Below are 24,470 nucleotides of genomic sequence, written 5' to 3'. Positions count from 1 at the left end.
GTCTATCGTTGTCTCTGATTGAGAACCATACTTAGGTATCCCTTTGTTTGTGGCACATAGCCCTGACATTTCACGGTTGTTTTTGTATTGTTTATTGTTTTTGTCAGCGTCATATAAATAAAGGAATATGTACGCTCACCACGCTGCACCTTGGTCTACTTCTGTTGACGGCCGTGACACATATTTAGCTAACATATTCTGTTATAACCGTTGTATACACAATGGAGGCTTGTGTGTCAGGAATGCTCTTCACTGCTTTTTCAATAGTTACGTCTGCTAACAGCTATCCAAATAGCAATATTACTGGAAAAATGATGTCAACGTTCAGCCGATGCATCATACGTAACTCTGACTCTGCAAACATGTCTGCATGTCTTGGTAATCAGCTGGATTATTGCTTGTAAGTGCTAGACCAGTATGAACACATATTAAAATGTATGCACTCACTACTGTAAGTTGCTCTGGATAAGAGTGTCTGCTAAATGACGTTTGTGCAGAAATGTAGTCTTATCTAGGCCAATACGGCAACCACATTTGGCTAACAATGAAATTCCAATGATTTTTTTTTTTGAAAAGCAAACATGTTCAACCTGAGGGGCATGTGCACATTTGAATTGTGTCTTCTAAACTATGCACCAGCCGTGCTGCAACCTCAAACCGTTACCATGCTGCTTTAAATGCATAGTCTTCTGTGGCTCTTTCCTGACAAATTCCACAATACTCATACTAAAAGGGACAATCTGTAAGCTTTTCTGTCCAAAGTGTCAGGGCGACGCTTCTAAATCGTGATTCATATACAATACCATTCAAGAGACTGATGTTCTGATGCACCTGACAAAGACTTGTGTCAGCTGTATGCATTGGGAATTTCAAAATGTAATGTTAATGCAAATACTCTAAGTGAATTTCAAAATATAAAGAGAGCAATATAAAGACTTTTCTCAAAGATTGTGTGGACAAGCACATGCGTTTTACTGTATATGTCTTCAGCCACAGTGTTGAGCTATATATAAATACATCAGGACTACACCAAGATGAGAAAATGTAAAAGAAAAATGCCTCCAAGTCAATAAAGTTTGAACATATTAGAGATAAGGTGTTTTTTCACTGTCCCCAGTGCCCTCTGTACATCCTCTAGGCCAAAAAGAACTGTCCAATAAGAACTGAACTGGAGTACATATGCATGCTCTGTTGCCTTAAGTAATGGTGATGGCACAGCACAGCCCACAGCTGCACTACGGAGCCCATGTGATGTCCGTGGTTGGGAATAATCTGAGGAGGGGGGACAAGAGCGCTCACTTCCTTTGAGAGTTCATTTGATTTAGGTAGAGAGCAAATAGGTGTACATCAGTGGCGGCTCCTCAGAGGAGGACCATCCTCGGTGAATTTCATAAAAATGTAAATTGTAAAGCATTTAAAAAGTTATAATTTATAGATAAAACCATACGTAATATAATCATATGTCACCAAATAATTGATTAAAACACACTATTTTGCAAAAAAGGTCTACAGTAGCCTCAACAGCACTCTGTAGGGTAGCACCATGGTGTAGCCGGAGCACAGCTAGCTTCCGTTCTCTTTTTGGTACACTGACTTCAATACAATACCTAGGAGGCTCATGGTTCTCACCCCCTTCCATAAACTTACAAATGAATTTCTTCCAAAATGAAGGAGAAGCAAGAGAGAAATAGAGAGAGAAAGAGAGAGTGTGTCAACTTTTTCCACTTACTTAGCTAGCAAATGTAGCCAGCTAGTTTAGCCTACTGAAACACACAAACAGAGGGATGCTATGTTAGCTAGCTGGCTATGACTATCCAACACAACACTGGAACTCTTCCAAGTCAAGCTTTTTGGTTTGACTAATTTATTGCCCGCGGGGCCCGCCGGTGTAACTGCTTACTGACTGTACATTGTAACGTTACTGCATGATTGTAGCGGGTTTACTAACGTGTTAGTGTTTATTAGCTTTGCTGACTATGATGTTACTTTAGCTAATAATGTTGACAACTATGTAGGCAGCGTGTAGCTGTTTGCCGTGGAAAGTTTTTTTCGCCTGGTCACATACAGCTGATGTGCATTGAAGTCCACAAGCGAAGGGAAGAGGTGAGAGGCGAGCGCATAGATGCGAGAAGGAATACAACGGCAACGACCGCCACTGGTGTATGTGTTTATATTGGAGGGAATGAGTGATGTAAATGTAATGGTGTTGATTGCTGTGATGTTCATGTTAAATGGATGCCCTTTTAAGAGCGCACAAGAGTTATGGGCTGAGGGAGGGAGAACCAGATTGAGAAACAGGATAGAGTTATGTGCTGAGGGAGGGAGAACCAGATTGAGAAACAGGATAGAGTTATGGGCTGAGGGAGGGAGAACCAGATTGAGAAACAGGATAGAGTTATGTGCTGAGGGAGAGAGAACCAGATTGAGAAACAGGATAGAGTTATGTGCTGAGGGAGGGAGAACCAGATTGAGAAACAGGATAGAGTTATGTGCTGAGGGAGGGAGAACCAGATTGAGAAACAGGATAGAGTTATGTGCTGAGGGAGGGAGAACCAGATTGAGAAACAGGATTGAGTTATGTGCTGAGGGAGAGAGAAACAGTGGTGAGAAACAGGATTGAGTTATGTGCTGAGGCAGGGAGAACCAGATTGAGAAACAGGATAGAGGTATGTGCTGAGGGAGAGAGAAACAGGATTGAGAAACAGGATTGAGTTATGTGCTGAGGCAGGGAGAACCAGATTGAGAAACAGGATAGAGTTATGTGCTGAGGGAGGGAGAACCAGATTGAGAAACAGGATAGAGTTATGGGCTGAGGGAGAGAGAACCAGATTGAGAAACAGGATAGAGTTATGGGCTGATGGAGGGAGAACCAGATTGAGAAACAGGATAGAGTTATGGGCTGAGGGAGAGAGAACCAGATTGAGAAACAGGATAGAGTTATGGGCTGAGGGAGAGAGAACCAGATTGAGAAACAGGATAGAGTTATGGGCTGAGGGAGGGAGAACCAGATTGAGAAACAGGATAGAGTTATGGGCTGAGGGAGGGAGAACCAGGATAGAGTTATGGGCTGAGGGAGGGAGAACCAGATTGAGAAACAGGATAGAGTTATGGGCTGAGGGAGAGAGAACCAGATTGAGAAACAGGATAGAGTTATGGGCTGAGGGAGGGAGAACCAGATTGAGAAACAGGATAGAGTTATGGGCTGAGGGAGAGAGAACCAGATTGAGAAACAGGATAGAGTTATGGGCTGAGGGAGGGAGAACCAGGATAGAGTTATGGGCTGAGGGAGAGAGAACCAGATTGAGAAACAGGATTGAGTTATGTGCTGAGGGAGGGAGAACCAGATTGAGAAACAGGATAGAGTTATGTGCTGAGGGAGGGAGAACCAGATTGAGAAACAGGATAGAGTTATGTGCTGAGGGAGGGAGAACCAGATTGAGAAACAGGATAGAGTTATGGGCTGAGGGAGGGAGAACCAGGATAGAGTTATGGGCTGAGGGAGAGAGAACCAGATTGAGAAACAGGATTGAGTTATGTGCTGAGGGAGGGAGAACCAGATTGAGAAACAGGATAGAGTTATGTGCTGAGGGAGAGAGAACCAGATTGAGAAACAGGATAGAGTTATGTGCTGAGGGAGAGAGAACCAGATTGAGAAACAGGATAGAGGTATGGGCTGAGGGAGAGAGAAACAGGATAGAGGTATAGGCTGAGGGAGAGAGAAACAGGATAGAGATACAGGATAGAGTTATGGGCTGAGGGAAAGAAACAGAGAGAGAGATAGGATAGAATTCAACAATGTATTGAACTTAGTAGGAAATCATATTTTCCTGCAACGGCACAGGAAAGGGGGATAGCCCTTTGCACAACTGAAGGCATTCAACTGAAATGTGTCTTCCACATTTAACCCAACCCCTCTGAACCAGAGAGGTGCAGGGAGCTGCCTTAATCAACATCCATGTCCGGGGATGAGTTGTTGGCAGTTAACTGCCTTGCTCAATGGCAGAACGGCAGATTTTTTTCCATCTTGCTGGCTCGGGGATTCAAACCAGTGACCTTTCGATTACTGGCCCAACTCTCTTAACTGCTAGACTACCTCCCGTCCCTGTCTGTGTGTTTAGTGTGCTGTGTGTGTGTGTGCGTGCGTATGTCACTTGCTAATGATAACCGTCTGCTGGTAGATGGAAAGGCTTTCCCAAAAATCTTCTCAATTAAATGTTAACTACAAAGTAGCCTGTGCCTTCCTGCTAGAATGATATCATGATTATTTGCATCGACCCAGTGGCTATTTGTTTTGCAAACTCTGCAATCAGATGAACAGAAACTCAGCTAACCAAACAACGGTCTTTGGGTGGTGCCCAGTTGAGTTAAAGGGTAACTACACCCAGAATTCAACAATTTTACGATTTTTTTCAGACCTCAAAATGGGTCTCCTGATGTGTTTTAAGCATTGTTGTGGACTTGGAACATCCAATGTTGTTGTTTTTATACAACAAAGTTGTGATTTTGTGAGAAAAACCCTGAAAATACTGGGAAACCCTGTCCAAACCCTCTTCTTACTAAGAAACAGTTAATGGTGTAAATAACAATGTAAGTCTGTGTTTCAATGGCCTTTTTTTCCTTTCAACAGATCGATAGTCATTAAAGAGGGAGAAATAACCAGAAGAGTGGATCGTTTGATATGCCAAAAAAGAAGATGGATTGTTTTGGGTACTGTTGGATGGTCATCTGTCTCCTACTGGGCACTGCTACTGAGGCAAGAGTTAACTTTCTTTACCCTCTCTTTTGCTCTCTTTACTCTGTATCTCTATCTGTCGCTCTCTCTGTCACACACACACACACACACACACACACACACACACACACACACACACACACACACACACACACACACACACACACACACACACACACACACACACACACACACACACACACACACATACATACATATACAGTGGGGCAAAAAAGTATTTAGTCAGCCACCAATTGTGCAAGTTCTCCCACTTAAAAAGATGAGAGAGGCCTGTAATTTTCATCATAGATACACTTCAACTATGACAGACAAAATGAGAAAAAAAAACAGAAAATCACATTGTAGGATTTTTTATGAATTTATTTGCAAATTATGGTGGAAAATAAGTATTTGGTCAATAACAAAAGTTTATCTCAATACTTTGTTATATACCCTTTGTTGGCAATGACAGAGGTCAAATGTTTTCTGTAAGTCTTCACAAGGTTTTCACACACTGTTGCTGGTATTTTGGCCCATTCCTCCATGCAGATCTCCTCTAGAGCAGTGATGTTTTGGGGCTGTTGCTGGGCAACACGGACTTTCAACTCCCTCCAAAGATTTTCTATGGGGTTGATATCTGGAGACTGGCTATGGCCACTCCAGGACCTTGAAATGCTTCTTACGAAATGCTATGTGTTATGGTATGTGATGTGATGCTATGTGTTATGGTATGGTATGTGATGTGATTCTATGTGTTATGGTATGGTATGTGATGTTATGGGTTCTCTTTGCAGATCTTAGTTGCGGCTAGCCCAGAGGTGAACAGTACCCAGCAGCACCTACACCTGAATGTCTACCACGATATAGGAGTCACCAGGAACAAGATTGTGACAGCCCAGTTCGAGTGCTACCAGAAAATCATGAAGGATAACGACCACAACAAAATAGGTAAAAAACAACAGAAATGACCTGCTTTCAGGCACCTCTGTCATTGGCATAGTTGGTCATGGTGAATTATTATGTGTGTGTGTGGGGGAGGGGGGGGGGGGGGGTGAGCATCAGAAAGTTGTCTTTTAGCAAAATTAGGTTGCTACATACTGTACATAAAAAAAAAAATTGTCTAACGCCCAAAAAATCATGGTTATTGGCTACATCTTCAGCCCATTGGGTACGATGACTTGATTACTGAGTGCTTGTGCTCAAGCATGAGTTTGAATCCTAACTGGGATCGATTCATGTTGCATAAGCCCTCGAGTTGAGCACCTGATGTCAAACGAGGAGCTCTTTGATAGGGAGAAGAATAAAAAAAATCATCTGTTTTGTGTAGTCAATGACTAAGGTGTGATAATCCCACCAGTCTATTAGTATCCAGACCATTAACATTAACCAGTCTGCAGGTGAGGAGACAGTGCATCTTAAGCCAGCCTGAGGTACTGAGGGACTGAGGGACTGAGAGGAATGCCAATATATCAGTGTTGCTGTGGTGTAATTTACACAAGGTGCTGTAAACCTCTCATTTGGATGGTAATCCACTAGCGTTGTGTCTGATTAGCATTGCAGTCACACCGGCAATCAGCTAGGAGGTGATCGCTTGGCGTCTTGGCTAATTAGAAATCCTACCACACAGAAAGGTGTGGCTCTAGGGTGTCTGTCTGAGAGTGGTGGTTGTAAGTGCGTGAGGAGAGGTAAGGAATAGTGAGGAGGGGGAGCAGCAGAAGGCTAGGCTTCAGGAGAGAGAGGGAGCATCTGACAGAACAGATGTAAAGTGTTAGCTATGTACAGTCATACTTAATGTTAGGGAACGCTACAGGTGCAATACCACAGCTTTTTAAAGACTCTAAACATAATCCTGATTTATCTGACCAAAACATTTGCAGATATTTGGAAAAGTGCATTTGCTACCTTTCTTTTCTTTTTATTTATATTTATATATATTTTAAATTAAACTAGGCAAGTCACTTAAAGACAAATTCTTATTTACAATGACGGCCTACACCGGCCAAACCCGGGCGACGCTGAGCCAGTTGTGCGCCGCCCTACGGGACTGCCGATCACAGCCGGTTGTGATACAGCCTGGATTCAAACCAGGGTCTGTAGTGATGCTTCAAGCACTGAGATGCAGTGCCTTAGACCGCTGTGCCACTCGTTAGCCAAATAATGCTTTTAACTATTGTGTTACAATATGTACAGTATTTAATAATGTGTTTGTGTGGGTGGTTGCCAAGGTAGGACACATCTCCGTCAGTAGAAATCTTTTCCAAAATAACTTTCCCCTTCAAAAACATCTTCTAGCTCTTCAGTTATGTCAAGCATTATTGTCAACACATGCCAGGGGATTGTCAATTTCAATCCAAAGCTTTAAAACACACATCCCACCCCTGTTGTCAAAAACAAAGTCTGACTACTAGATGAAAGAGATACAAAGTACATAGTGAGAGAGGCAGGGGTAGAAACACATCCTGGCTGATATTTAACATAACATTTTTTTTCCTAAAATTGATGTTATGGTGGATGGAAGACAGAGTCAGGAAACAGTTATATGGGATGTAGGATGTTTCAATATCTGGGTTATCTACAGTAATGTCTCATTTCCACCATACAATTAGGAGCATTGGCAGAATCGTAATCTATTTAACCTGATTTGTAGGCAATAATAAATAAAGACGTTAGCGTTAGCAAAACAATATATCAGCAGGTGTCTCTAATAACTACTGAGTGTGGTGTCAACAAACAACATGTTTACTTATATCACATATGGATTTCAACTGCGTATTGATTGACGTGACCTGTTGATTCTTGTCCTCTCAGTGACCTCTCAGTGCTCCTGCTTTATGTGAACACGTGCTTTATTTGAACTCTGATGGTTTCTATGCTGCAGGGCCAGTGTGTAACCGGACCTGGGATGGGTGGCTGTGCTGGGACGACACAGAGGCAGGCTTCACTTCAGAGCAGCACTGCCCTGACTACTTCCAGGACTTTGACCCCTCAGGTGAGCCCCTCGAAAGCCCACCAAGTGCCCACCGACATGGGCTAAAGTTCCTGGAGAGTGGGGACCCACCTTTTATGCAGGTTTTCATTTCAACCTGCAACTCCCATAAAAACTGCTGAATTAAATGTAGAAAATGTAACTTTGAATCATTCCAGCTATTTCACGTGTTATGTTCTGTCTTGGAATAATTCTAAAATAGCAGATTCAAGGTGTTCCAATTCATTGGTTCCCTCGAACCAAGCAGATATAAATAAAGCACAGGGTTTTGTTCTAGCCCAGCACTAACACAGCTGTTTCAAATAATCCTAATCATATTCATCAGTCGGGACCAGGACCAGTTTCATCTGGTGTATTAGTGCTAGGCTGGAATAAAAGCCTGCACGTCATGTGGCTCTCCAGGACTGGAGTTCTACACCCCTAGTCTAATGGGGTGATATCATTGGTAGTGAAATCAACATTGAGAAACACTGGGTTTGAGGCAGACACAGCGATCCTTCCTCCTTCCGGGCTAGTTTGGCCATTTTGAGGGGTAGTCCCATCCTTTTTTATCATATTCCTTTCTTTTTTCCTTTTTTCATTTCCTTTTTATTTAATACAAGTACCAGAGGCTTCAGAAACTATGTTACTTTAAAAGCACTTGCAAATTATATTACTGAGAGGAAAGATGACATTTTTTGAAAAAGGACCTGTTTTGAAGATTAACTTCAGATCTCTGCATTTTGAAGCCTGTATCTGATGTGGTTAGAGTTTCATCTCCTACATTTTGATGTAATGCTCTACAGAAATGGTGACAAAAATCTGCAGTGAGAACGGACACTGGTTTCTGCATCCCGACAGCAACCGAACGTGGACTAACTACACACGATGCAACGAGCACACTAGCGAAGGCAGAGTGGTACGTCACTGTCTGAATTTTTTTTATTCATCTTCTCAATTACACAATATTTTGTCAAAAGAATATCAAATGGATGTTCTAGTAATTCAAAAACAATTGCTTGCTGCATGTGAGGAATGTTATTTTGCCCTCCCACAGAAACTTGCAGATTGTTATTTTGATTGAATGGACATAAAGCATTTGAAAAAAACATGTGGAGATAGTATTTGACTAAGGCTTTGAGCTCTCTGCTCTGTGATTATCAGGGCTATTTGACTATAACTAACAAGGGCATTTTATATTGATTATTGAGTGCATTATGTAGTGCAATAGGGTGTTAGCCAGGCTAACACATGCTAGGATAATATGAGGCTTATCGTGTCTGCTCTCTTCCAGACTGCCATGAATTTATTCTACTTGGCTCTCATTGGCCACGGCTTGTCACTGATATCCCTATTCATTTCCCTGGGAATATTTTTCAATTTCAAGTGAGTATAAATTAACCAAACAATTTAAATAATGAAATACTCAAAGGCTTTGTTCCTCTGTGTGTTTTTATTCACAGATAGCTGATACAAAGAACTTTTCCCCTTGTGTTTCTGTTTTTAACTCCACAATGACAACGTCTACACCTTTCCCCCTTTCGTGTAGGAGTTTAAGTTGCCAAAGGGTCACTCTCCACAAAAACCTCTTCTTCTCCTTTGTATTGAACTCGGTCATCACCATCATCTGGTTGACCGCTGTGGCGAATAACCAGGAGCTGGTACAAAGAAACCCTGTGAGTTTATGGATCGTTGGAGGGATGGGTGGATGGATGGATGGGTGGTAGGTAGGTAGGTAGGTAGGTAGGTAGGTAGGTAGGTAGGTAGGTAGGTAGGTAGGTAGGTAGGTAGGTAGGTAGGTAGGTAGGTAGGTAGGTAGGTAGGTAGGTAGGTAGGTGGGTGGGTGGGTGGGTGGGTGGGTGGGTGGGTGGGTAGGTGGGTGGGTGGGTGGTAGATAACATGTGTTTGTATATAAATATAAATAATTGTATATCTATATTATACTATGTAATGTATATCATACAGCCACACACCAATGTAACGGTAGGACACACACTGCTAATTTGCTGCTGCATTTATAGATATTCAATTCGATATTTAGCCCAGAAAAACTACATGACGTAGATCCAAATTGATAGTACTTATTTTTGCGTTAGCTAGGTAGCGTTAGCTAGGTAGCGTTAGCTAGGTAGCGTTAGCTAGCGCCAGTCAAAACTCTGCTATTTTTTATACTGTATCTTGTTCTCCATCTTCTTTTTAAATCGTAAGCCAGTGTGTTTTCAGCAGTTTTATTTCCATGACTGATCAAAACTAATTTTCTCATGCTCTCGCTTGTCTCTCTGTGGCAGACTTTATGAGCAATATGTTAGGAACATCAAATCACAATAAAATCACAGTATCGAATCGCAATACATATAGAATAGTGAGAATCGCAATAGATATGGTATCGGCACCTAAAGATGTTGATGATGTCGTATATTGTGAGGCCAGCCCTAAATTTCACCCCATGTTCTTCTTTCTAGACAAGCTGTAAAGTGTCCGTGTTCATCCATCTTTATCTGTTTGGCTGCAACTACTTCTGGATGCTCTGTGAAGGGATATACCTGCACACCCTTATCGTTGTTGCCGTGTTCGCTGAGAAACAGCACTTGATGTGGTACTATCTCCTCGGCTGGGGTAGGTTTTTGGGGGATGTGGTACTATCTCCTCGGCTGGGGTAGGTTTTTGGGGGATGTGGTACTATCTCCTCAGCTGGCGTAGGTTTTTGGGGGATGTGGTACTATCTCCTCAGCTGGGGTAGGTTTTTGGGGGATGTGGTACTATCTCCTCAGCTGGGGTAGGTTTTTGGGGGATGTGGTACTATCTCCACGGGTGGGGTAGATTTTGGGGATAACATCATATCCCTTATAGGATATGAAGTTTGATGTTATTTCATGGAAGTAGCATTGTTTGTCACTAACAAAGGATGTCTGTTGTTGTTTTTCAGGCTTTCCTCTAATTCCAGCATCTATACATGCGATCGCTCGCAGTTACTACTACAATGACAAGTGAGTTACTTTCAACGCTTTTTCCCTTAATTGTTTTCATTGAATTGATCATTCCTCAAACTACAAGCTATCCATACAGCATAATGCCTATTTCTTGTCATTAGTTTCTATGACAGCTACCAGTATTCCCTACCCTGTATCGATTGCCTTCTAGTGCTTTCAATTACATTTTTTATTAATATTTTTCCTGTAAGCATCTCCTTTTAAATCGAATTTCAACAATAAAAGAAGGTGGCTGCCTGATTCGTCTCTCTCCCTCCTACAGTTGTTGGATAAGCTCCAACACTTCACTCCTCTACATAATCCATGGGCCCATCTGCGCTGCTCTGTTGGTAAGTCTGTAATACAGTTAGGTTGATGCATTTTAAAAACTATATTCTGGCGACTGTTGAGTGCAATCTTGGATAAAAAGAGGTTGCAGTGTACCAGAATGTTGTTTTAATTTTAAAGGGATAGTTCAGTGAAATTACATATTTAGTTTCCTTACCTTGAAAGCAGCCTATGGACAAGGAGAGACTGAAATTCACAGTTTAGTTTTGTTAAATTGGCCAAGTAATATCTACGTAAATCATTTCACAGAACTATCCCTTTAATTTAAATCAAATCAAATCACATTTTATTTGTCACATACACATGGTTAGCAGATGTTAATGCGAGTGTAGCGAAACGCTTGTGCTTCTAGTTCCGACAATGCAGTAATAACCAACGAGTAATCTAACCTAACAATTCCACAACTACTACCTTATACCCACAAGTGTAAAGGGATAAAGAATATGTACATAAAGATATATGAATGAGTGATGGTACCGAACGGCATAGGCAAGATGCAGTCGATGGTATCGAGTACAGTATATAAATATGAGATGAGTAATGTAGGGTATGTAAACATAAAAAAGTGGCATTGTTTAATGTGGCTAGTGATACATTACATCAAGATGGCAAGATGCAGTAGATAGTATAGAGTACAGTATATACATATGAGATGAGTAATGTAGGGTATGTAACATTATATTAAGTGGCATTGTTTAAAGTGGCTAGTGATACATTTTTTACATACATTTTTCCATTATTAAAGGGGCTGGAGTTGAGTCAGTATTTTGGCAGCAGCCACTCAATGTTAGTGGTGGCTGTTTAACAGTCTGATGGCCTTGAGATAGAAGCTGTTTTTCAGTCTCCCGGTCCCTGCTTTGATGCACCTGTACTGACCTCGCCTTCTGGATGATGTCCTTGATGATCTTTATGGCCTTCCTGTGACATCGGGTGGTGTAGGTGTCCTGGAGGGCAGGTAGATTGCCCCCGGTGATGCGTTGTGCAGACCTCACTACCCTCTGGAGAGCCTTACGGTTGTGGGCGGAGCAGTTGCCGTACAAGGCGGTGATACAGTCCGACAGGATGCTCTCGATTGTGCATCTGTAGAAGTTTGTGAGTGCTTTTGGTGACAAGCCAAATTTCTTCAGCCTCCTGAGGTTGAAAAGACGCTGCTGCGCCTTCTTCACCACGCTGTCTGTGTGGGTGGACCTATTCATTTTGTCCGTGATGTGTACGCCGAGGAACTTAAAACTTACTACCCTCTCCACTACTGTCCCGTCGATGTGGATAGGGGGGTGCTCCCTCTGCTGTTTCCTGAAGTCTACGATCATCTCCTTTGTTTTGTTGACATTGAGTGTGAGGTTATTTTCCTGACACCACACTCCAAGGGCCCTCACCTCCTCCCTGTAGGCCATCTCGTCTTTGTTGGTAATCAAGCCTACCACTCTAGTGTCGTCTGCAAACTTGATGATTGAGTTGGAGGCGTGCATGGCCAGGCAGTCGTGGGTGAACAGGGAGTACAGGAGAGGGCTCAGAACACACCCTTGTGGGGCCCCAGTGTTGAGGATCAGCGGGGTGAAGATGTTGTTACCTACCCTCACCACCTGGGGGCGGCCCGTCAGGAAGTCCAGTACCCAGTTGCACAGGGCGGGGTCGAGACCCAGGGTCTCGAGCTTGATGACGAGTTTGGAGGGTACTATGGTGTTAAATGCTGAGCTGTAGTCGATGAACAGCATTCTCACATAGGTATTCCTCTTGTCCAGATGGGTTAGGGCAGTGTGCAGTGTGGTTGCGATTGCGTCGTCTGTGGACCTATTGGGGCGGTAAGCAAATTAGAGTGGGTGTAAGGTGTCAGGTGGAGGTGATATGGTCCTTGACTAGTCTCTCAAAGCACTTCATGATGACGGAAGTGAGTGCTACGGGGCGGTAGTTGTTTAGCTCAGTTACCTTAGCTTTCTTGGGAACAGGAACAATGGTGGCCCTCTTGAAGCATGTGGGAACAACAGACTGGGATAAGGATTGATTGAATATGTCCGTAAACACACCAGCCAGCTGGTCTGCGCATGCTCTGAGGACGCGGCTGGGGATGCTGTCTGGGCTTGCAGCCTTGCGAGGGTTAAAACGTTTAAATGTTTTACTCACGTCGGCTGCAGTGAAGGAGAGTCTGCAGGTTTTGGTAGCGGGCCATGTCAGTGGCACTGTATTGTCCTCAAAGTGAGCAAGAAGTTGTTTAGTCTGTCTGGGAGCAAGACATCCTGGTCCGCGACGGGCCTGGTTTTCTTTTTGTAATCCGTGATTGACTGTAGACCCTTCCACATACCTCTTGTGTCTGAGCCGTTGAATTGCGACTCTGCTTTGTCTCTATACTGATGCTTAGCTTGTTTGATTGCCTTGCTGAGGGAATAGCTACACTGTTTGTATTCGGTCATGTTTCCGGTCACCTTGCCCTGGTTAAAAGCAGTGGTTCGCGCTTTCAGTTTCGCGTGAATGCTGCCATCAATCCACGGTTTCTGGTTTGGGAATGTTTTAATAGTTGCTGTGGGTACGACATTGCCGATGCACTTGCTAATAAACTCGCTCACCGAATCAGCGTATTCGTGAATGTTGTTGTTTGACGCAATGCGGAACATATCCCAATCCACGTGATCGAAGCAATCTTGAAGCGTGGAATCAGATTGGTCGGACCAGCGTTGAACAGACCTGAGCGCGGGAGCTTCCTGTTTTAGTCTCTGTCTATAGGCAGGGAGCAACAAAATGGAGTCGTGGTCAGCTTTTCCGAAAGGAGGGTGGGGGAGGGCCTTATATGCGTCGCGGAAGTTAGAATAACAATGATCTAGGGTTTTACCAGCCCTGGTAGCACAATGGATATGCTGATAGAATTTAGGGAGTCTTGTTTTCAGATTAGCCTTGTTAAAATCCCCAGCAACAATGAATGCAGCCTCAGGATATGTGGTTTCTAGTTTACATAGAGTCAAATAAAGTTCGTTCAGGGCCATCGATGTGTCTGCTTGGGGGGGAATATATACGGCTGTGATTATAATCGAAGATAATTCCCATGGTAGATAATGCGGTCGATATTTGATTGTGAGGAATTCTAAGTCAGGTGAACAGAAGGACTTGAGTTCCTGTATGTTATTATGATCACACCACGTCTCGTTAATCATAAGGCATACCATCCCCTCTTCTTACCAGAAAGATGCTTGTTTATGTCGGCGCGATGCGTGAAGAAACCAGGTGGCTGTACCGACTCCGATAGCGTGTCTCGAGTGAGCCATGTTTCCGTGAAGCAAAGAACGTTACAGTCTCTTATGTCTCTCTGGAATGCTACACTTGCTCGGGTTTCATCAACCTTGTTGTCAAGAGACTGGACATTGGCGAGTAGTATGCTAGAGAGTGGTGCGCGATGTGCCCGTCTCCGGAGCTTGATCAGAAGAGCGCTTCGTCTGCCCCTTTTACGGCGTCGTTGTTTTGGTTCGCCAGCTGGGATCCGATCCATTGTCCTGGGTGGTTGGCAAAACAGAGGATCTGCTTTGGGAAAGTCGTATTCCTGGTCGTAATGATGGTGAGTTGACGTTGCTCTTATATCCAGTAGTTATTTTTTCCCTGCAGTTTGGCCTCAACGGTTGGTCCCTCTGTGGACTGACCCGCCCATGAGTCATTTGGCAGAACAACATGTCACTGGTCACCCTTCAAAGGAAACCAGCAAATTATTATCTGAGGGTCCAATCTGGTACACAGCTGCATTGTCTTATCAGATGTGCTGATGTTTCTATATTTTGAGGACTTCTGCATAATGTGCTACCTTGTCGTGCTGCTACTTCAGTTTCAACTGTTCTGCCTTCAGCTATGGAACACTGACCTGTTCGCCCGACGTGCTTCCTTGCCCCGGACCTGCTGTTTTCGACCCTCTCTCTCTCCCCCTCTCTCTCTCTCTCTCTCTCTACCGCACCTGCTGTCTCGACCTCTGAATGCTCAGCTATGAAAAGCCAACTAACATTTACTCCTGAGGTGCTGACCTGTCTACAACCACTGTTATTATTATTTGACCCTGCTGGTCATCTATGAACATCTTGAAGAACGTTCATGCCTTAATAATTTCCATGTACTCTTATAATCTCTACCCAGCACAGCCAAAAGACTGGCCACCCCTCGGAGCCTGGTTCCTCTCTAGGTTTTTTCCTAGGTTCCTGACTTTCTAGGGAGTTTTTCCTAGTCACAGTGCTTCTACATCTGCATTGCTTTCTGTTTGGGGTTCAAAGCTGGGTTTCTGTAAAAGCACATCTGCTAATGTAAAAATGGCTTAAAAAATACATTTGATTTGATTTGATGTTTTCTCCTTGTTTGGTCAATACGAGAATTGTAATGGTGATTTTGTGAATCCACTCTCGACATCAGTGATTCAGAAACTTAAGAATTACCCATAATTCACAATTTTCCAACATCAAGAAGTGAACACACTGTTGCTAACAGTCCTGAACAGTATTTCTTATATTTTTCCTGTATGGTGATTGCGGGACCTTTGGATAAGCATGTCCTCTATACTGCTAATATTTTTCTGACTAATTTGTCAGTTTTCTCTCTCCTTCTCTTTTAAGGTGAACCTGTTCTTCCTGTTGAACATTGTGCGTGTCCTGATCACCAAGTTGAAGGTGACCCACCAGGCTGAGTCCAGCCTCTACATGAAGGCCGTGCGCGCCACCCTGATTCTTGTGCCTCTCCTGGGCATCCAGTACGTCCTGTTGCCCTACAAACCAGAGGAACGGGTCTCCTCTGAGATCTACGACTACATCATGCACATCTTAATGCATTATCAGGTAAGACTATCTATTCTCTACTAGTTACCCCAGCTCAGTGAAATGATACATTTCTAGGTTTACAGTAATATATCTTACATCTTTCCAACCGATGTTAGAATGAATTTCTATGTAAAATGCCTTCAGAAAGTATTCATAGCCCTTGACTTGTTGTTGTTACAGCCTGAATTCAAAAGTGATTAAATATATACACTATATATACACAGGTATGTGGACATCCCTTCAAATTAGTGGATTCAGCTATTTCAGCCACACCCGTTGCTGACAGGTGTATAAAATCTCCATAGACAAACATTGGCAGTAGAATGGCCTTACTGTAGAGCTCAGTGACTCATTGTGGCACCGTTATAGGATGCCACCTTTCCAACAAGTCAGTTCTTCAAATATCTTCCCTGCTAGAGCTGCCCCGGTCAACTGTAAGTACTGTTATTGTGAAATGGAAACATCTAGGAGCAACAACGGCTCAGCCGTGACGTGGTAGGCCACACAAGCTCACAGAACGGGACCACCAAGTGCTTAAGCGCGTAGCGTGTAAAAAATCATCTGCCCTCGGTTGTAACACTCGCTACCGAGTTCCAAACTGCCTCGGGAAACAATGTCAGCACAATGACTGTTCGTTGGGAGCTTCATGAAATGAGTTTTCATGGCCGAGCAGCCGCAAACAAGCCTAAGATCACCGTGTGCAATGCCAAGCGTCGGCTGGAGTTGTGTGAAGCTTGCCGCCATTGGACTCTGGAGCAGTGGAAACGCGTTCTCTGGAGTGATCAATCACGTTTCACCATCTGACAGCCCAACGGACGAATCTGGGTTTGGCGGATGCCAGGAGAACGCAACCTGCCCCAATGCATAGTGCCAACTGTAAAGTTTGGTGGAGGAGTAATAATGGTCTGAGGCTGTTTTTCATGGTTTGGGCTAGGCCCCTTAGTTCCAGTGAAGGGAAATTTTAACGCTACAGCTTACAATTACATTCTAGACGATTCTGTGCTTCCAACATTGTGGCAACAGTTTGGGGAAGGCCCTTTCCTGTTTCAGCGTGACAATGCTCCCATGAACAAAGCAAGGTCCATACAGAAATGGTTTGTTGAGATCGGTGTGGAATAACTTGAATGGCCTGCACAGAGCCCTGACCTCAACCCCATCGAACATCTTTAGGATGAATTGGAACGCTGACTGCGAGCCAGGCCTAATCATCCAACATCAGTGCCTGACCTCATTAATGCTCTTGTGACTGAATGGAAGCAAGTCCCCGCAGCAATGTTCCAACATCTAGTGGAAAGCCATACCAGAAGACTAGAGGCTGTTATAGCAGCAAAGGGGGGACCAACTGCATATTAATGCTCATGATTTTGGAATGAGATGTTGGACGACCAGGTGTCCACATACTTTTGGTCGTATAGTGTATATATATTTTTTACCCATCTACACCATAATGAAAAAGTGATTCATTTGCCCCAAACATAACTCTTTGTATTCCGGTTAGTTCATTCCTTTGCCACATTTTTTTCAGTTTTAGTTTACTGCCTTATTACAAACAGGATGCATGTTTTGTAATAGTTTTATTATGTACAGGCTTCCTTCTTTTCACTCTGTCAGTATTGTGGAGTACCTACAATGTTGTCGATCCATCCTCAGTTTCCTCACAGCCATTAAATTCTGTAACTTTTTTAAAGTCATCATTGTGAAATCCCTGAGCTGTTTCCCTCCTCTCCGGCAACTGAGTTAGGAAGGACGCCTGTATCTTTGCAGTGACTGGTTGTATCGATACACCCTCCAATGTGTAATTAATAACTTCACCATGCTCAAAGGGATATTCAATGTCTGCTTTTTTATTTTGACTTATCTACCAAGAGGTGCACTTCTTTGCGAGGCTTTGGAAAACCTCCATGGTTTTTGTGGTTGAATCTGTGTTTGAAATTCACTGCTCGACTGATGGAACTTTCAGATAATTGTATGTGTGGAGTTGAAAGATGAGATAGTCAATCAAAAATCATGCAGGCACATTTTTACTCCTGAATTTATTTTGTCTTTCTATAACAAACGGGTTGAATATCTATTGACTTAATACGTTTCACTTTTCATTCAGGATGTAATACAACAAAAAGTGGAAAAAGTCCAGGGGTGTGAATACTTTCTGATGGCATTGGATATGTGTGTTGTCCGTAGTCCCTTGGCAGATGTTCTTGTCCAGAGTTACTATAAGCGCATCAAACACATTAATCTGAAGCCGCCGTCTCTCACTGTGTTCCCTATTATTGGCTTGTGAGTATTTATGAAGACCAGGTCGACGCCTTTCAGCTCCGGCATCTTTATCCCATGGCCTGTGGAAAACTGTCAGGAAGGAAAACATAAGTCACTGTCTGGGAGGGGAGGGTTGAATGCTGCAGCTTATGATGGGGAGGTGCAGTCGGAGCGTTCTGGGGCCAGGCTGAATCAGCTCAATAAATCATACAACACAACGTCTTTGTCTCTGTCTCTGTCTCTGTCTCTCTCTGTCTCTCTCTGTCTCTCTCTGTCTCTCTCTCTATCGCTCTCTCTCTCTCTCTCTCTTTCGCTCTCTCTCACACTTGTTTTACATGCTCCTCGAAAGCTGCCAAAATGCATGACAGTGGCAAAATCAGCATTCTGCCCAATGCCTCAACTGTTTTTTGCTGTTTGAGAACTTGAGACATTCTCCTCGGGAAGTGATGATGCATTTATCACCTGACTGGGCAACACATTTTTTTTTCAGGGGCTGCTGGTGGCCACCATCTTCTGCTTCTTCAACGGAGAGGTACGTTTCTCACGCACAATCATGTCCATCAGGTTTTCTGAAATCCCAGATAAATAATTATGGGTTGGATGATTCCCTTGCCAGCCTATTTACTGGGAGTTTTGGGACTGTTTCAGGAATTTTGCAACCCTCTCCTCCCCTGTACCTCCTTGTCCTCAGCCCCCTGTGTGTATATGCCGAGGTTAGGACACTTCCTCTTTGCATACCCTCCCCGGGAGTTGACCTGGGGATGTATCTTGGGACGTTGACCTTCCAGAGCATTGCATGGGAGCGTGTTAGAGTTTCTGGAGAGGATTCTCCCAGACTAGAGATCATGAAAGCATTGGCAGGCATCCAGAGACAGTCAAGGGACAGTCCACAGAGTGGTATCAGCAGTGCTGGAGAGGGTTTTGTACCAAAGTAGTAATTTGGGTTTGGATTTGGTTTGCTTGACCCTTTACCTCCTTTGACAGCCATGCTTCACAAAACGCATGGCGAGGACAAGGGTCAATATGGTCCTTGTAAATGACTGGAAGATGGCGAGGCAAATACTGTATGAAGATACATGGAGGGTCTTGCAATTAGGGTTAATTCAGTCTTAGTCATTCATGAAAGTAATTCATTGCTAACTTTATTCATGTATTTTCTGTGTACTGAATCTTATGGTCCACATTGTGTCTTGGCAGGTGCAAGGGGTTCTGAGGAGACATTGGAACCAGTACCGTATGCAGTTCGGGAGCACCTTGACCCACTCGGATGCCATGCGGTCCGCCTCATACACAGCCTCGTCCATCACCGATGTCCAGGGCTGCTACAGCATCGACAGCAACACAGAACATTTGAATGGCAAGGGGGGCTGCCTTGACGTTGAGACCTCCATCTTAAAATCGGAGAACCCGTTTGCCTGAAGAAAGGCTAACTCTGCTGCGTATTTGGGAATGGAGGGGAGGGGAAGGGGGGTGGGGGGTGCAGCGTGTTTGAGAATGGAGGTTGGGGGGGATGCAGCATGTTTGGAAATGGAGAGGGGCTGCATCTTGTTTGGAAATGGAGGGTTGGGGGAAGAAGGGGGGGGGGGGGGTGCAGCATGTTTGGGAATGTAGGGGAGGGGTGGGTGAAGGGGGGGCTGCAGCGTGTTTGGGAATGAGGGGAGGGGTGGGGGAAGTGGTGGGGGGCTGCAGCATGTTTAGGAATGGAGTTGAGGGAAGGGGGGGGCTGCAGTTTGTTACTATGGTTACTGGGTTACTGTCACACAGCGAGGTTGGAGAACTGAACTGTCCTCCCGATATTTGCTGCATAAGCACCCCCCTCAAAAAGAAGGGATAAACAATAGAAGCATTATACACACTGAAAAAAAACTACCTTCGATTAACATGTTTAAATGGGCACTTAATCGTTTTATCTGCCTTGTGAGAATCACTATTTTTCATGTATCCATGTTCTGAGATGCTGTTCCACTTTTCAGAGGAAGCCAAATGTATATATTCTGATTATTTGTCTTAAAGCATTTAAATATTAGGCAGTCCTTTCAACATGACTGTTCAAGTCAAAAGGGGGTTTGAAAATCCAAATTATGATATTATTAGTTTAGATTAAGCTTGGATGTTTGCCAAAAAATGTTATTTGTGACTTGCTTTGTGCCAAACCAAGAATGCTCTTGTCGGTTATTTTTTACACATTACAACTATACCACTATGAACTCTGAGGCTATGTTCTGTGTTCCTCTAGTCTAGCTGAATCTGAGCTAAAGTTGAGGACAAGGTTACACTTGCAGCAACTATACACAAAGCAGGGTTTCCATTATGAAAATGTGTCGCTGGAAATTTGACAGGCATATTTTAATTGAATGGATCTTTGAGACATTTACTGGACCCATATGCACCCATAACCTGATGAGGGCGTCCACCCACTGTGCTCAGAATTACAGAAATCACATTTAGATTATTGTAATTAATCTGAACAGAACATGCAAGTTGAGGATGCAATGACTTGTGTCCTTACTGCGCACTTTGAAGATGTTAGGATAACTGTCCACATTTACTTTTCCTCAGACAACAAGACGAGTAACGAACAGAAAAATCACGAGCTAGCATATGCATTCCGTGCATCATTGCATTTGCTTATGTAAAATAGTCTACAATTCATAATGTGATGAGTAGATTGGAAGTCATAATTTAAGATAACTCAATCACTGTCCTCAAAAAATACATTTCAATGAATGGCGGAGTGTGTATTGAATAGTAGCCTGGGCTATATACGTTTATTCTTTCTGGGAAAAACACATCATGTAATTCTGCTACACTTTATTTGACTGGAGACATGAGCAGAATCTTTTTTTAATACGACAAATTACAGGGTAGGCTTCTCTGCTGACACTTACAAACAGATCAATAAAAATGACGCTGTCCAATATAATAGGCTTATGAGAAGGGGAGACAAATAGAATATGACATCTATCCAGAGCACCTTACAGTAGTGAGTGCAAACACTTCTGTATTGGTCACCTGTGGGAATCAAACCCACAACCCAGGCATTGCAAGCACCATGCTCTACCAACTGAGCCACACAGGACATTATGATGACAACGCCTGCCTTCCGTTCCCTATGTATTTGAATGGCGAATGGGAAGCGTGCTACAATTACCAGTTGAGAAAAAAAAATAGTAGCTCGTTTTAACTGTGGCCCAAAATCAATTTTTATTGCACGATTGCATTTAGAATTGTTGCGCAATTACTGGGTTTATAAAAGCGCGGTCTAACAGATTTTCCACTCAAAGGTCTATGCTGTGTGTGATAAATAAGATGCATTGCGAATATACACACGCGCCAATTTAATTCCACTAAATTAGGCAAATTAGCGCATAGACTTATAAGCAAGACCGGTGGAATGTATTTACATCAATTGGTATTTCCATTAATGTATAGGCTAAAAAGCATTATTTTGAAATGTGTGTTTTTTTCTTCTCCCAGACAAGTGGCCGGTGCCAATTTTATTTATTGGCTTTTGTATTTTTTTTAGCGGCCAAAAGCCGGCTATTACCAGCTAACGGAAACCCTGACACAAAGATACAGTACAGTCACTTTTTGTTGCTTAATAACTTGTGAAAAGTTACAAGCTTTACCATTATCAATTATTATCATTTATGCCAATATCTGTCCTGTACAACTGAATATTACTTCAATGGGGAAATTTGGTTCTGGCACTGTTTTAAATCTATGGAATAGTTATACATAGGATCAACCTTACATTCCCCCTTATACACTTTATTCACTATGTTCATATATTACACATCATTTCCTCCTTGGATCATTCATTTGGATTTCACAACTTTATTAAAATAATGTTTTCATCCAAATGCTAGAACCGACTCACAATCAGATGATGTAAATATGTTGTAAATCTTGCAGGGGTTGGGTGCTGTGACTGTTTTGTGAATGTGCAGTGTATATTAACACAGTATTTATGGGTGTATGCGAGGCAATGAAATAGGAAGCAGCTGTCTTATGTAGCAGTGTGTGGAAGGTTGTCAGGGGAATCGCTTTTTTGTTTGTACCATGTTGATGCTTTTGTTGATGTTAGAGGAAGCACGATTATTAGCGTATGGACCTTACACATCGGTCGGACATTTAAATGAATGGTCTTTGTTCCCTTTCTGTTAGCTTTGCACAAGGGTACAAACAAAGCCACACCTCCATGTTGCCTGTGCCCTCCGATGGAGGGTGAATGATGCCTGAATTGCATCTGTAATTTCCTTTGGAGTTGTTTTTGCCAGTTTTTTGTAGGAAGAGGAACAGGCATCTACCACTGGAACGTTATTCAATCATAATCATACAGTGACCATTGGTAACTAAATAAACACCATGACACTGCACAAGCGTGTGTATAGGACCAGAACACATGTCGGTACCAACTCTCAGATACATCTGCATATTAGCTAGCTGTACTTATGGCAAGTGAATTAAATGCATCCTGTTTCGTAACATTTGTCAGAATGTGACACGGACTGCAGGACAGTTTCTCACTAAAGGACTTAATCTGATTTTAAAACTGTATTCAAAGCCGTTTTCATATTGGACGACTTTGATATTTCAAGTAGCACTTGCTACAAAGTATTTTCAAGGACAATGTCTGTATTGTATGTTACAACTGTACTGTATATATATATATATATATATATATATATATATATATATATATATATATATATATATGTCTTTGGAAGTCTACACACCCTGCCTCCACTCTACTGTATGAAAGTCATTTGTATATGTTTTATTCTTTGGATGTGAAAATATATATTTGTGTAAAATCAATTTTTCTCTCTGATTTTTATCTGAATGTATATCAGACAATCATACTTTACTAGCAAATCACTTTTTGATATTGTCTATTTCAACAGACAAAATATGATACACCTTTTGAATTGTCTCATTTTGATCGGAAAGTCACATAATGTCCTTTTGTTATGATCACTTCAGATTGCTACAGATATTAGATATTGAAATATTTGTACAATGACTGCACAACAAGTCACATTTTTTACCAAAGGTAGGTGTATGTGTTTGTTTAATAGATAAATTCAACAGTTTCAGTGAAGGTGATCTTGACTCCAGATCATGCTCAATGCAATTACTCTTGATGACATCACTTAAGCAAGAAACATTTGGACAACTGTTTGGTCTTTTAATAACAGAGTTAAAAAAAAAGGCACCTGCACATCTGAGCAGTTGCATGGCGATAACTTGAAAGAAAAGTGCTTCTTTTGATTTCAATCCTTTTCGAAGCACTGGAATGATGTGGGTGGAGCAATGTCTATTTGTGGGTGCACACAACAAAGCTCAACAAAGCACAACAAAGCTCTGACGAAGGCCAAGAGGCTGACACATATGCTTTAATAAAAATAAGTGATGCCAACAATTAAAAAAATACATATATTTCACCTTTATTTAACCAGGTAGGCCAGTTGAGAACAAGTTGTCATTTACAACTGCGACCTGGCCAAGATAAAGCAAAGCAGTTCGACACAAACAACTACACAGAGATACACATGGAATAAACAAACGTACAGTCAATAACACAATAGGGAACAAAAATCTATATGCAGTGTGTGCAAATGAGGTAAGATTGCGGAGGTAAGGCAATAAATAGGCCGTAGTGGCGAAGTAATTACAATTTAGCAATTAAACACCGGAGTGATAGCTGAGCAGAAGATGAATGTGCAAGTAGAGATACTGGGGTGCAAAGGAGCAAAATAAATAACAATATGGGGATGAGGTAGTTGGATGGGCTGTTTACAGATGGGCTATGTACAGGTGCAGTGATCTGTGAGCTGCTCTGACAGCTGATGCTTAAAGTTAGTGAGGGAGATATGAGTCTCCAGCTTCAGTGATTTTTGCAATTTGTTCAAGTCATTGGCAGCAGAGAACTGGAAGGAAAGGCGGCCAAAGGAGGAATTGGCTTTGGGGGTGACCAGTGAAACATACCTGCTGGAGCGCGTGCAACGGGTGGGTGCTGCTATGGTGACCAGTGAGCTGAGATAAGGCGGGGCTTTACCTAGTAAAGACTTATAGATGACCTGGAGCCAGTGGGTTTGGCGACAAATATGAAGTGAGGGCCAGCCAACGAGAGCATACAGGTCGCAGTGGTGGGTAGTATATAGGGCTTTGGTGAAAAAAACAGAAGGCACTGTGATAGACTGCATCCAAATTGCTGAGTAGAGTGTTGGGGGCTATTTTGTAATTTTGGATTGGAAATGCTTAATGTGAGTCTGGAAGGAGAGTTTAAAGTCTAACCAGACACCTTGGTATTTGTACTTGTCCACATATTCTAAGTTGGAACTGTCCAGAGTAGTGATGCTGGACGTGCGGGCAGTTGCGGGCAGCGATCGGTTGAAGAGCATGCATTTAGTTTTAGTTGC

The 24,470-nt window shown here is 42.8% G+C and overlaps 1 protein-coding gene across 1 annotated transcript in view; it reads left to right on the top strand.

The window, feature by feature from the left end:
• The window catches only part of LOC120057999 (calcitonin gene-related peptide type 1 receptor-like), a 44,899-nt gene extending 25,409 nt beyond the window's left edge, over positions 1-19,490 (top strand). The window contains exons 2-13 of the mRNA XM_039006484.1: positions 4,628-4,753; positions 5,527-5,680; positions 7,611-7,721; positions 8,504-8,616; positions 8,992-9,083; positions 9,247-9,373; positions 10,160-10,313; positions 10,624-10,684; positions 10,950-11,016; positions 15,589-15,807; positions 18,536-18,577; positions 19,243-19,490. Of these exons, the coding sequence (XP_038862412.1) occupies positions 4,679-4,753; positions 5,527-5,680; positions 7,611-7,721; positions 8,504-8,616; positions 8,992-9,083; positions 9,247-9,373; positions 10,160-10,313; positions 10,624-10,684; positions 10,950-11,016; positions 15,589-15,807; positions 18,536-18,577; positions 19,243-19,464 (1,437 nt within the window). The 5' untranslated portion in view covers positions 4,628-4,678 and the 3' untranslated portion in view covers positions 19,465-19,490. The remainder of the gene's footprint in view (positions 1-4,627; positions 4,754-5,526; positions 5,681-7,610; positions 7,722-8,503; positions 8,617-8,991; positions 9,084-9,246; positions 9,374-10,159; positions 10,314-10,623; positions 10,685-10,949; positions 11,017-15,588; positions 15,808-18,535; positions 18,578-19,242) is intronic.
• Positions 19,491-24,470: the final 4,980 nt, after the last annotated feature.

This window comes from Salvelinus namaycush, chromosome 13, assembly GCF_016432855.1.
Source record: "Salvelinus namaycush isolate Seneca chromosome 13, SaNama_1.0, whole genome shotgun sequence".
NCBI classification, from domain to species: Eukaryota; Metazoa; Chordata; class Actinopteri; order Salmoniformes; family Salmonidae; genus Salvelinus; species Salvelinus namaycush.
The sequence above is the reverse complement of the archived record's forward strand: the minus strand, read 5'-3'. Positions and strand labels throughout refer to the sequence as shown.